Source organism: Dromiciops gliroides, chromosome 4 (genome assembly GCF_019393635.1).
Source record: "Dromiciops gliroides isolate mDroGli1 chromosome 4, mDroGli1.pri, whole genome shotgun sequence".
In the NCBI taxonomy this organism is placed as follows: Eukaryota; Metazoa; Chordata; class Mammalia; order Microbiotheria; family Microbiotheriidae; genus Dromiciops; species Dromiciops gliroides.
This window is the reverse complement of record NC_057864.1, coordinates 28228590-28242246: the sequence shown is the minus strand read 5'-3', so window position 1 is coordinate 28242246 and position 13657 is coordinate 28228590. Positions and strand designations below refer to the sequence as shown.

The window sequence follows — 13657 nt, the reverse complement described above, 5'->3', positions numbered from 1 at the left end:
TAACCCTGTATATTAAAAAGATATGGGGGGCAGCTAGATGGCGCAGTGGATAGAGCACCGGCCCTGGAGTCAGGAGTACCTGAGTTCAAATCTGGCCTCAGACACTTAACACTTACTAGCTGTGTGACCCTGGGCAAGTCACTTAACCCCAATTGCCTCACTAAAAAAAAAAAAAAAAAAAGGATATAGGGGTAGCTAAGTGGCATAGTGGATAGAGCACCAGCCCTGGAGTCAGGAGGACCTGAGTTCAAATCTGGCCTCAGACACTTAACACTTACTAGCTGTGTGACCATGGGCAAGTCACTTAACCCAAATTGCCTCACCAAAACCAAACCAAAACAAAAAAGGGTATGCTAATGTGAGGAAATCCAGGAACCAGGAGGGGAAGAGAAATGGTTAAGAGTGTTTGGGTGAAGATCAACACATTCAATTCAACAACCATTTACCACAGTGTCTGGCATTGAGAAAGTACTTAAGGGGCAGCTAGGTGGCGCAGTGGATAAAGCACCGGCCCTGGAGTCAGGAGTACCTGAGTTCAAATCCGACCTCAGACACTTAACACTTACTAGCTGTGTGACCCTGGGCGAGTCACTTAACCCTCATTGCCCTAAAAAGAAAAAAAAAAAGTTAAAAAAAAAAAAAGAGAAAGTACTTAAGAAATGCTCCTAACCTGCTTTCAGGAGGCAGTGTGGACAGTGGCACCCTTGTTTGTGGTCTTAGCCCTTAGGCCTTGGTTATCTGTAGGCAGCCGTGGGAAATAGTATGGGCTTCTTTAACCAACAATACATCTATGTTGGGACCAAGTCAGACTGTTTGAAGGCAGTGGGAGCCACTTAAGCTTCTAGAGCTGGTGAGGACCTGGACTAGTATGGCAACAGTAAGAGCAGGGAGAAGTCTTCACCAGCTCTTGCCTGGATTTTGGCACCAGGCTCTTAAATGGTCTTCCCAACCTCAGTTATTCCCTCTACAGGCCATACCCTACCCAGCTGTCAAACTGATATTCCAAAATGTGACCATATCACTTCCCTGCTGATGAAACTCAAGGGGCTCCCTGCTGCCCCTCTGATAAATGTACATTCCTCATGTTGACATTTAAGGTCCCTCCCAGCCTGGCTCCAGATTCTCCACCTCAGGCCACCTTGGATCCACCCAAATCACCCACCTTGTGTTTCCTGGACCCCTGTGCCTTTCTGCCTTCGCTGTCCCCCAGGCTTGGTATGCTTTCTTTCCTGGAACCCTTGGCTCTTTTCCAGGCTGAGTTCAGGTGCTTCAAGGTCCCCCTCCTGACTTTCTCACTTGTTAAGATTCCCAGAAGATCCAAAGAATCATTTTGTATATAATCGACATTTTCTTGTGGGAGAGGTTGAATTCCTGTAGTAAAAGGCCTACCCTTCTTATAACCCCAGTGCTTGCATACAATAGAGCTAAATATATGCTTGTCGACTAATTGGCTAATAAGTGATCTCACTAGACATAAACATCTTTTTTTTTTAAAGACATAAACACCAACTCCCCTTCAACAAAGAATTCTTTTCAGCCTGATTTGGGGGTGCCCAAAATAACTCCATTTGGGTTTGTCTGAGAAAAAGACAGCGTGCCAGGAATAAAGTGAAGCGAAATCAGAAAAGGAAAGCTTGAACTGAAAATTGTGCCTGGTTTTCCGGCTGCTCCAAGAATGAGGGGGAGGCCCCTTCCTCGGCTTAGACCCCCCAAGTTCCCCGAGACACACAGCCAGAAAGAAGAAAACATGTTTTTGAAGGTGAGAGACACTAAGACACCTACCTCCCGCTCCTCTTCCTGTTCTTTCCGCATCTGCTCCAAACGGGACTGTTCCGCTACTTCTCTCTCGTGGGCTTCCCTCTGTTAGGAAAAGAGACATGGTATCACAGAGCTCTGTGGTGGACCCAGCAGCAGGAACACTGGTCCTGGGGTGAAATGGAGCTGAAAGGGCTTCAGTGCCTCCCTGGGGCCCCCACTAGCCCAGGATCCTCACACCCCCCTACTCCGTGTATTCTGGCCGCCAGCCAAGGGTTAGTCACTGTGGGAGGGATACACCTGCAACTTCCTGTCTCTCTACCTGTACCTCTTAGTTGGTTCCCTTTGTCTTGCTTGCCTTGTAATAATTAGGGATTGTGGAGCTAGTGTCAGAAGGGGCCCTAGGGGTCATCTAACACAATCCCTCACTTGACAGAGGCCCAGATGGGGAAGGGCTTGCCCAAAGTCATGAACTCTCCAGAGCTGAGCTAGCACCTGGCAGCAGCCCCACATGGTCTCTGTGTCCCAGCTACAAAGCTTCTCATGACTTCTTCACCTCATCTTCTTATCTAGACGACTTGACCTGTTCCCAGTGCCTAGGGTCTCCACCATCTCACAGGAGAACGCCAAGAGGACCTTACCCTTTCTATGCCCCAACATTCTTGTCTGTTCAATGGGGAGAATGAACTCTGAGGATTATGGTACAGGTCAAAGGAGATCATAACATGCTACATCTATCCCCAGTATTAATGACTGAACAGTGAGGTTCTCAAGGCTGGGGCCTATGCACAGCACTACCTATACATTTAGCTAAGTACTGAAGATTCTCACAGTTCTGCTGAGTTTTTCCTTTGCCACACTATGGCATAACCACTAAGCCTTTTTTTTCCATTGTCCTTGACACTTGTAGCACCTGCCTTCTGGCACCGGGTGTCATGAGACTTAAATGAGAGAATGGATGCACCTCAACCTTCAAAGTACTTGGCCAATGTCTGTGAGGATGAGGACAGCAGCTCTGGGGAGGGGAGGAGGTATCAATGTTTTCTGAAGATGAAGCTTTCTATCCCCATCTTCCTCCCTGATGAGTGCCAGTGTGGAAGCCAGGCTGAAGGCTTGGGAATTGAGTTCTACACAATGGACTTAGAGTCTGGTGCCAAATAATAAGTAAACCTCAGACTGGTTCGCTACAAAAAGTCTGGTACCTCTTAGGTATTACTTCTGTAAAGATAAGAGAGAGCAAGAGAGAGAGAGTGAGAGAGAGAGAGAGGGAGCGAGAGAGCGAGAGAGAGAGCGAGAGAGAGAGAGAGAGCGAGAGCAAGAGCGAGAGAGAGAGAGAGAGAGAGCGAGAGAGAGACAGCGAGAGAGAGAGACAGCGAGAGAGAGAGAGAGCGAGAGAGAGAGAGAGAGAGCGAGAGAGAGAGAGAGAACGAGAGAGAGAGCGAGAGAGAGCGAGAGAGAGAGAGAGCGAGAGCGAGAGAGAGAGAGCGAGAGAGACAGAGAGAGCGAGAGAGCGAGCGAGCGAGAGAGAGAGAGCGAGCGAGAGAGAGAGAGAGAGACAGAGAGAACGAGAGAGCGAGAGAGCAAGAGAGAGCGAGAGAGAGAGAGAGAGAGCGAGAGAGAGAGAGAGCGAGAGCGAGAGCGAGAGAGAGCAAGAGAGAGAGAGAGAGCGCGAGCGAGAATATATACATATACGAATTGTACGGAGCCCCAGAAAACTACAAAGCTTCCTTGGCAAAACTGGACTGATCTATATCCTAAAGACAAAGTGGATGAAAAACACACATTCCTCAGAGGATGACATATAGCCCACTGCTTTAATCCATTAGTGTGCATACCCTGGAAAAGTGTTGCATATGGGGAATGTAATGGGCTGGCAGGAATTCAGTTCAAGTCAGTCAGCATTTACCATGTGCCTGGTACATTCCAGGATAAAAAGACAAATAGGAAAAAAAGGCACTGCCCTCAAGGAGCTCATATTCAATTGGGGGAACAAAAGAGGTACACAGAAAGTTAAATGCAAAATATATACAAAGCAATTTTTAATGGAGGATGTTGAATCTAGCAAAACAGGACTTAGATTCCAAGCACCTGGACTTCAATCCCTGCTTTGCTACTAACTACAATATGACCTTGGGTAAGTCATTTGCCTTCTCTAGTCACTTCATATATCTATAAAACAAAGAGGTCAAAACAGAAGGATTTAAAGCTATTTAGATAGCAATTATATTTAAATAATGAAAGATCCCTTAAAAATCAATAAGCTTTTCCTTCCACATACCCCACCCTTTAGTACACACACACCTTAGCTCTGTCAGCTTCAAGAGAAAGACGATAAGCCTCATCTTGCTCTCTCTTCATGTTCTCCCGGGCTTCACGCTCATCCTGGAAGAGAAAGCATAAAAAAATAAGAGACAAAGGGTCCCCCACCATGTTGTTGCTTTAGGGGAATCTGAAAGAGTTCAATGAATAACGATAACTTTGTTTTAGTTTTTTAAGTAAAATCTTTTTAACTAGCAAAGATTTATTTTCTTTCCCTCCCGTCTTTCTCCCCGTCTAAAAACCCCAAAAGACAAAAACAAAGAAAAAAGTAAAAAAATATATTATAATCAAGCAAAAAAAAAGTTTCCATAATAAACCGTAAAGCCGTAATAAAAACTTGGTGACTGTTGATCAATGACTGGCTTAGGGGATGTGGAGCTGGACTAGCATCAGAGCTCCAGGGCTGGGAGGAATCTCAGCAATCGAGGCCCAGAGAAGTTAAATGTCTTCCCAAGCTCACACACAGAGCAAAGGAAGGCTTGAGACCCTCAGCTCAAGCCCACTTCAGACACATACTGACTGCACCCTAGGCAAATGATTCTCTCAGGATGCTGTTCTGAGAAAGTACAGATAACTAGGGAAAGGGCGGAGTTCCTTATGGGAGAGTTCCCTGAATCAGTGAAACCATAGGTCTAATCCCTCTCCATAATTAGAAGAAAATGCCAACACCATGACTTTAGAGCCCTCCTATGTAAGTCTTGACACAGAAAGGGGCACTTTCAAGATGACAATCCCTTACGTAGCAAAAATTAAGGGAGAAATGGACCGTTCCGGAAGTGTTTTCGTTTAGGTCAACTCTGTTTGCAGGTAAGTATGAATGGCCTGTTATTATGCTGTTATGCCCATATGCCCAAATGAGGTTCCTTTTAGTCTATACAGCTGAAGTCCTTTCATTCAGAACATGTTCTATTGATGTTACAATTGTATGGCCATGTAACCAATCCCCATGAGTTAACAAAAGTATTATAAATAAACAACTTGAGTTTAAAATAGACTATTGTAGGCATTGAGATGAGTGGCTATGGGGTTGGCTCTGCCACTGAATGGGCAGAGCATCTGTCACCTGCCGCTCAGACAAAGAAGTGCCCCCTGAACTTGGCCAGGAGGGATGCTTTTATCATTTTCATCCTACTTCCCAGGAATAAAATGAAAGAAGTGTTCATTCAGGATGTGCATCATCCAACTTGTTCTGCAAATTCCTTCTCCCAGGGATGCCTTTTCCTCCACCTCTCTCCACTTATCAACACTCTCCCCATGCTTCACAGAGTACACTGCTAGAGCTAGCCTCTGTCCACACCTGACCTATCATGGTGACCACACCCTGCCCTCCTATCTGAGGTCATCCTCATCTTTATGTCCTGGGCATTGGGCACGCCCCTGGAACATAGGAGTAGTTAATCATACTCCAGAGAATGACAGACTTTCAGAGCTGGAAGGAAAGAATCTTTTGAGACTTTCTCCCTCAATCTGCCTCCCAACCAAGAATTCTCTCTACAGGATGCTCAACAAGTGAGATACAGCCTTTGACAGGTGGTCTCTAATGGGAGGGGGGAAGAAGAAAAAATCTATTCTCTCTAGTTATTAAGAAGTTTTTAAAAAATACAGATAAATATAACTTTTTGGACCTTCTTCTCTTACTTAGTTCTTCCCTTGGGGGCAAAGCAATGAAAGCCCCTCAGATACTTGCTTCCTAAAATGTGTCAACCAGAAATGAACAGTATCCTGTTGGGAAAGTTCTGACCAGAGGCAGAGAGGACAGAAGCATCAACGTCACCTTGTGTAAGAGACACTAACAGACAACTCTGAATCCCTTAGTCTGCTTGGCTTCTATAGCACGCTGAGGCCTTGCATTGGAATTAAGTCCCTCCAGAGCCCGACACGCTTCCATCTAGCCATCTAGCCATCTAGCCATCTTAAATCTAAGAAGCTGGCTTACTGAAGACTTTACCCTAAATGCTATTAAATTTCATTGCATTAGATTCAGCCTCATCCTCTTTTTGGATCTGGGTACTGGTATCCACTGTGCTAGCTAGTTCTCCTAGCCTTGTGTTCCTTTAAACTGAAAGTACGCTGTTAATGAGACTACTCAGTAGGAGTCTCTCCCTTCTCTCTTCTGTGTCCTGGCTTCTGTCAAGTCTCAGCTAAAGTCCATCTTCTGCAAGGATCTTTTCCAATTCCTTTTAAGACCTGAGCCTTCCTATGACTCATTACTTCCACTTTACCCTATTTATACGTTGTTTGTACAGAGTTGCTTGCAGGTTGTTCCCCCTGTTTAAATGGAGAGCAGACTGTCTTTTGGGTTTTTGTTTTTTTTTATAACCAGTGCTCAGCACAGTTAATGGCACATAGTAGGCACTTAGTAAATTAGTTGACTCACTGATTGACTGCCAAAGGAAATGGCTGCAATGAGGAAGAAAAGAGGGAGTTCTCTAAAGAGAAGATGTGCTCATATAGGGAACTCCTTCAAAAATTTAAACATATTAAAAAAAAAAGACAAGGGGCAGCTAGGTGGCGCAGTGGATAGAGCACTGGCCCTGGAGTCAGGAGTACCTGAGTTCAAATCCAGCCTCAGACACTTAACACAAGTACACAATGAGTTGAGGGTAGTGAGGAATGCTGAGTAAATGGAACCAACTTTTTGGCCACTTAAATCTATGCTGAGAGAAAGAGGGAAGATGAAGGAAGGGCCACTGCTTGGGCATAGAGGAAACAATAATAAAAGATGATGGAGGGAAGGCAGAACTACTTTCTTATTCAAGATAAACTAGGAGATGCCCAAAGAACTTCTAGATGACCGTGGCAAGTTCATGCTACCAGCCTTGGAAGAACTACATACTAGAATACTAATCAAGGCCTGGCTAATGGCATTGGAGAGCCACTGCCAGTCATCCTCAAAAAATGATAGAGAATGGAAGTGGGGATTCAGGACTAAAGAGGATCAAATACATCCCAATTTCAAAAAAGGAACAAGGTAGATTCTTCAAACTATAGGTCAACGAACTTGAATTTGATTCTCAGCAAACTTCTAGGATATATAAAGGAAAGGCTTATGAGACTTTGGAAAGGGAAGCAACTGATCACCAAAAGTCAGCATGACTTCACAAAACCAAGGCTGGCCTTAATTTTTGACCAGGATATTAAACAGGTAGAATAGAAGAATACCATAGACACAGTAGGTCACAGTTTTACAGGCAAGATAAAGTTGTTGTTTGTCCTTTGGAGGCACTTGGGTCCAATGGCAAGATATACATCAGGATGACCAGAGATGGCCCTGGATGTCTTAAGGCAACTGGGGTTAAGTGACTTGCCCACAGTCACACAGAGTTACACTTTTTTCTAGTAAGTGTCTGAGTTGAGATTTGAACTCGGGTCCTCTTGACTACAGGGCCAGTGCTCTATTCACTGTACCACCTAGCTGCCCTGGCAAGATAAAGAGAGTTATGCTAGATGACAGTAAAGTTAGGAGGATTCAGAACTGGTCAAATGTCTGAGTTTGAAGAGAACTCATAAATGGATTGTTGTCGTTTAGTTGTTTCAGTTGTGTCCCACTCTTTGTGACCCATTTAGGGTTTTCTTGGCAAAGATACTGGAGTGGTTTGCCATTTCCTTCAGCAGGGTTAACTGACTCGCCCAAGATCACACAGTTAGTGTCTGAGGCCAGATTTGAACTCAGGAAGATGAATCTAGGCCCTGATTCCAGGCCCACGACTCTATCCACCGCATCACCTAGCTGCCTAATAAGTGGATATATGTCAACAAAGAGTCTCCAATAGTATGTGCTCTGTCTTTGGCTCTGTTCTGTTCAACATTTGTGTTAAATGTTTACCACTGACTTGAGAAACAGCTATCGTTAAGTAGAAAACAATACATTTGGAGTCAGAAGAACTAACTTCAAATCTTGGCTTTACCATTTGTAACCTAATGAGCTTAGGCAAGTCTGCTCTTCATTTAACCAATCTATAAAATAGGTGTGTGCTACCCATCTCATAGGGCTGTGAGGAGAGTGGTTTTAAAACCTTAAAGGCATATATATACAAGTTTATGTTATCAAAGGGTGAAGGAAGAGCTGGCATGATTATTGTTGACAGATGATATAGAGCTAAGATAAAGCAATATGCTCCAAAACAAGAAGAATGAAATAAATTTAATAGGTCACAACTGATTAGGAGCAGAAGCAAAGTCCTAAATAGGTATTTAAAACAATTGTCCAGCTAAGAATTGGAAATTGACAGATGCCCTTCAACTGGGGCATATAATTTTAATGGAATATTATTGTGCTATAATAAATAGCAAGCAGGATGATTTCCAAAAACAAAACAAAACAAAACCCCCAAACTGGAAAGATTTACATGAACTGATGTATAGTGAAGTGAACAGAACCAGGAGAATGTTGTGCACAGTGACAGTAATATTGTTCAATGAAGAACTGTGAATGACTTAGATATTCTCAGCAATACAAGGATTTAAGACAATCTCAAAGGACCCATGCTGAAAAATGCTATCCACCTCCAGAGAAAGAACTGACACCTTCTGAATACAGACCAAATCATACTACGTTTCACTTTCTTTTTGTTGTTGTTGAGTTTTCTTGCACAAAATGACTAATATGGAAATATTTTACACGACTGAACATATATAACCTATATGAGATTATTTATTGTCTGGGGCAGGGAGGGGAGGGAAAGAGGGATAGAGTTTGGAACTCAAAACTTTAAAAAAAATGTTAAAAATGGTTTCTACATGTAATTGGGGAGAAAATAAAATATTATTTAAAGCTGAAAAAAAAAATCAATTGCCCCGGCACAGAAGGCAGAGGCACCAGCAGATAAGGGTTTGTATAGAAAAGAATTTTATGGGGGTCTTTAATGTACTGAGCTAAACATGAGTCAACAGCTGAATTTGTTGCTGGGGAGGAAAAGCTAAGGTAATCTTGGACTTCCTTACAGACCTGTAGTGTACTAAGTAAGGGAAGTGACAGTCCTACTGTGGGAGATGAAATGAGAAGGGACATCCATTCTTATGCCTTAATTTAAAAGATGAAGAAACTAAGATCTAGGGAAGAGAAACGAGGTCACACAGGGAGTAAATGGTAGAGCTGAGATGTGGAGTTGTGACTTTTAATTCTAACTACGCTAACTACAATCATAGACTGAGGTTTCTCCCCTCTTTAGACACAGGCACACTCGCCCTGTATTTCTGTAAAGGGATGTTAGTAGCCCAAGTTTATTCAAGACTGCTGGGCCCAGTCTTTCTTTTCTTACTCTGCTTGAAAAGAAACTAGTTTTCAGGCATGTTGGCAAGCCTTTTCAGTGTGCAGTGTCAGCCACATCCTCAGGATATCCTCCTTGCATCTTCCTTAGCTTGTATTCTTTGTGCTTTATACAGTCCCACTGGCCCATCTTTCCTTCCATGGAGGAAGAGACTAAAAGCACTGGAATCATTTCAATGCAATTTACCAACAGGGCCAACATTCCCTAGGCCAAAAAAATGGCAATCAGATAAAGGAGGGAAATGACTGGGATGTGGGGGATTGTCAAATCTCAGGGTCTGGTGACACTGCTTGCATGTGGTGTTCTCAAGGGGAGGATTCCCTTGAGTCTTGGTGATGGAGAAGCTACTTTACCTCGCTGGCTGACAGTAGCAATGGGAAAGCTTTTGTGTTTTGAAAAAATGTTGTTCTTTACTTTTGGTGATTGTTTGATACTGGTCTCTTCTTTACTTGACAGCCCCTGTGGATTCCCCATCAGCACTCACAGAACCAGAGAAGTATGTACACGAGCTGTGCCTTCTCTACAATATGCCTGACCTGGGGCCATCCAGTGTCCACATGACTATCTCCAGTGAGGGTTGCCCATTCCATTCTTGGACAGCTCTGTCCCCGGAAGACAAGAGAGTTGCTTCCACTTCAGAATGTCTGTCTTGGGGGCGGAGCCAAGATGGTGGAGGAAAGACATTAAATGCACAGAGCTCCTGACACAGAGAGTTCATCTTTCTTCCTCCACTTTACTTGGTTCTAAGTGGTCAGCATTCCTTCTCTTCTTTCTCCAACCATCTGACCTCCAGGCAGGCCAAGACATCCCTTTTGTCTCTTCTTTGTTTTTATATTAAAGCCCTTCTAATTTTTTAAAATTAAAGCACAATTAATCCTTTATCCTTCCAAATAAGCTAGAGAATGGAGAGTCAGTCCTCCTCAAAGCCCTGTATCATCTCTTCTACAAGGGAGAACAGTTTGGCCATGATGAAGACACAAACTGTCTATTCTTCTCAGGTCACCACAAAATCTGCCCTGCTCTCCCTGCTACCTGGACATGAGATTCTAATCTTTGTCTTCTGGGAGTTACACCCTGAAGAACTGCTGCAGCAAATTGTTCTAACTTCCAGAAAAGGCAAACTTTTTTCTGCATACATTATTCTGCTAAATCTTCCTACAAGAGATGAGTTGACTGAATTGTACATTATCTACTAATGTGATTAAATCTATGATATGGAAATATGTTGGTGCTATTGATAGAAATAGAGAATTTAGAAAGGGAAATGGGTTCTGTTTTGGCTTGTTGAGACTGAGATATGCCTATAGAGCATCAGTTGAAAAGGACCACTAGGCAGCAGTCAGGAATGTACACGTGGGGCTCAGGAGTCTGGGCCTAGATATGTACAACTGGGAGTCCACCAAAGACTTTCCATTTGTCCTTATTAAACTTCATCTCCTTAGATTCATCTTAACATTAGAGTAAGTGAACGTCTCTTGGGATCCCTCTCACTTTTGTACCACATGTAAATGAGATAAGCAGCCAATCAGGCCTTAATTCAAGCCTAAAGGGCAGAGGGCTATAGGAACTTGCATTCCTCCACTAAAGACTTTGCTTCTCAAGGGTTCTATTCCCCCTCCTACCAGCACCTGCTTTGTAACAACGAAGTAATAAGTGAAGCAAAACAAACTGAAACACTGGCTACTTCTGAAATCATTCATCTCATCTTGCACCTATGGCTTCCCATCTCTCCTTTAAGATCGTGGAGCTGATCCAGGTATACTCATGAGAATACAGAAGTGTTGATTAAGTCATGTGTGCCAGGCACTGGGGCAGCGGCGGTGGGGGGTGGGGGTGGTAAAGTAAGAATAAAACAGCTTCTTCTTTCAAGAAACTTCTATCGTATTGGAGGAAACGATTTATACAAAGAGATAGATACAAAGCAACCAGAAGGAGATACTAGTAAATGGGGATCAGGAAAGGCCTTGTTTAGGAGATGATACTTGAGGTGAGCTTTCTAGGAAGGAGAAGATGGAATGAATTACAGGCAGAGGGTCAATTTGTGCAACCAGGCACATGGAAAAGAGACAAAACATCACATGTAAGGGAAGGAAGCTGACCAGGTGGTGGAGCGCAGAGTATGCGGAGAGGACTAATGCATGATCGGCCTGGAAAGACAAGCTGGAGCCAGACTGGGAAGGGCTTTGATGTCATTTTTGACATTTATGTCAAATGGAGGAGTTTACATTTTATCCTAAAGGCAGTGAACAGGCACTGAAGCTCACTGAGGAGGAGATTGATCTGCTCAGATCCCTAAGTTAGGAGAATCCCTTTGACAGCTGTATATGTGCAGGGTGGACTGAAGAGGGAGAGGCAAGACTGAGGAGACTAAGTAGGGTACTACAGGAAAGAGGCCTCAGGGGCTTCTGCTAAAGTGTAGACTGGGGATTGATGGGAGAGATGCTAAGAAAGAACAGACCTGGCAGCTGAATATGTGAAGGTGAATGAAGGTGAAAGGATAACTCCAAGGTAGCAAACTGGGGTGACTGAAAGGGGGGTGGGTATCCTACACAGAAATAGGGAATTTATGGAGAAGTGGTTTGGGGGGGAAAGGTCATTTGAAGATGAGGTGCCTATGGAACATTCATTTGGAAATGTCCAATTCAGCAGTTGGAGACATGGGATCAGCAGGCGCTGAGGAGAGGGACAGGGCTGGATATGTAGATTTGAGGGTCATCTGCATAGAGAATATAAATGGGACTGAATAAAGTTGATGATTTTGTTGAAAGAGAAAGTATAGTTAGAAAAGAGGGCCCAGAATGTAGCCCTGAGACGACCTCTTGTTAGAAGGCAGCGCATAGATAATAGCTGAGCAAGAGACTGAGAAACAGGAGAACCGAGAGAGAGCAATGTGAAAATTCTGGGAGGAGAGAGCACTCAGGAGATAGTGATCACCAGGACCAAAGGCTACAGAGATATCTAGGATGATCTGGCCATTAAGAGTTCCCTAATAACTTTGGAGGGAGCAGTTTCAGGTACGTGAAGAGGTCAGCATGTGTGGTCAAACATGCAGCTATCACTGACTTGGTGACACAGAGCGGCCATCACCCAAATTTTTCCTTGTCTCTACCGCTAACCTCGGGCAAGCACAGACTGACATAGGGTAACAAAACCTACACACACAGGAAAAGCTGGCCAAGTAAACAGACCACTGCCTGTACTGCAGACCTCCTTCCCAAATCCTCAGCTTTAGCAATGGGGTAGGTCAGCTTGTACAAAAACCAGCCTAAAGGTGCTGGCCCTCTCCTTTTACCTGCAGCCCCAGGAGCCGAGGGAAAGGGAGAAGCTGGGACTCCCACTTTCAAGTTATTGGCAGCAGCTGCTGCCTTCCTGGACCAACTGCTCGACCACCTTCCATTGCTGATGTTGCCAACACTATGGGCCCTGGCCACCATGGAATTAGTACAAATGGAAAATTAGTTCTTAGCCTCCAAGTTGCTTCTATGAAACATGAAAATCTAAAGTCTAATGGGTGAAAAATGATTTCTGGAGGGCAGAAGAGCTTTTCCCAAAGGGGGTGTTTTCTCTGGGGAAACACCTGCATCAGAAGGCTTAATGTAACATTTCAGGCATGTACGTTTCCTGCTTTGAGGTGTAAAGGATTTGCTTAAACGACTCTTCCTTTCCAACATTCTTTAGGGGCCTGTCATGTTTCTGCCACTCAGAACAACTCAGGAACCACTTGAGGGGAATTTAGAGCAAGTGGAAGGTTTTAATTTGTATATGAAAAACATTCAGGCTGCTACTTTCAGAGCCACCGCTCAGGAAGAAAATACAATGGCAAGCTGCATTAGCCCCAAAGCCAGCCGGCTGATATTGCATAACGAGAAAAATAAACAGCTTTTGTTAGGCTCTCCTGTTAGTGAAAACAAGGCCTGGACAAGTTGGCCCAGCTGGGACACAGCAAATAAGTTTACAGTAATAAAATATGACAGACAAAGTTGAAGAAGAATGCAAGGCTGTGACGGCTCTCTGTGCCCCACCCAGCTGAAGCTTGTCAGTAAGTGTTACTGTAATCCATGGAGAAGGCCCCACCTCAGGCAAGAGAGGAGAAGGCTCTGCTGGGCTGAAACAGGTGGGCCCAGCCTCCTGCCAATGGGTAATCAGGCATCTTCTCTCAGGAGCATCATTTGTGTCAAATTCAGCCTCTATTCTGAGGTGTCAGACATGGATGAAAGGGTCAGTCAGCACGCTGTGGCCATGACTCCTCCTGACACATGCCCCCACTGAGGAAAATCCCACTCAAATGGGACATCCACATATATAACCATGGT

General features: G+C 44.2%; 1 protein-coding gene across 2 annotated transcripts in view; it reads right to left on the bottom strand.

Annotated features, from left to right (window-relative positions):
* FAF1 (Fas associated factor 1) overlaps positions 1-13657 on the bottom strand; it is a 427555-nt gene that overhangs the window by 36980 nt on the left and 376918 nt on the right. For both annotated transcript variants that reach the window (XM_044001590.1, XM_044001591.1), the window contains exons 16-17: positions 4057-4137; positions 1783-1860 (exon numbers count right to left, since the gene is read on the bottom strand). In XM_044001590.1, coding sequence (XP_043857525.1) covers positions 1783-1860; positions 4057-4137 — 159 coding nt within the window. The remainder of the gene's footprint in view (positions 1-1782; positions 1861-4056; positions 4138-13657) is intronic.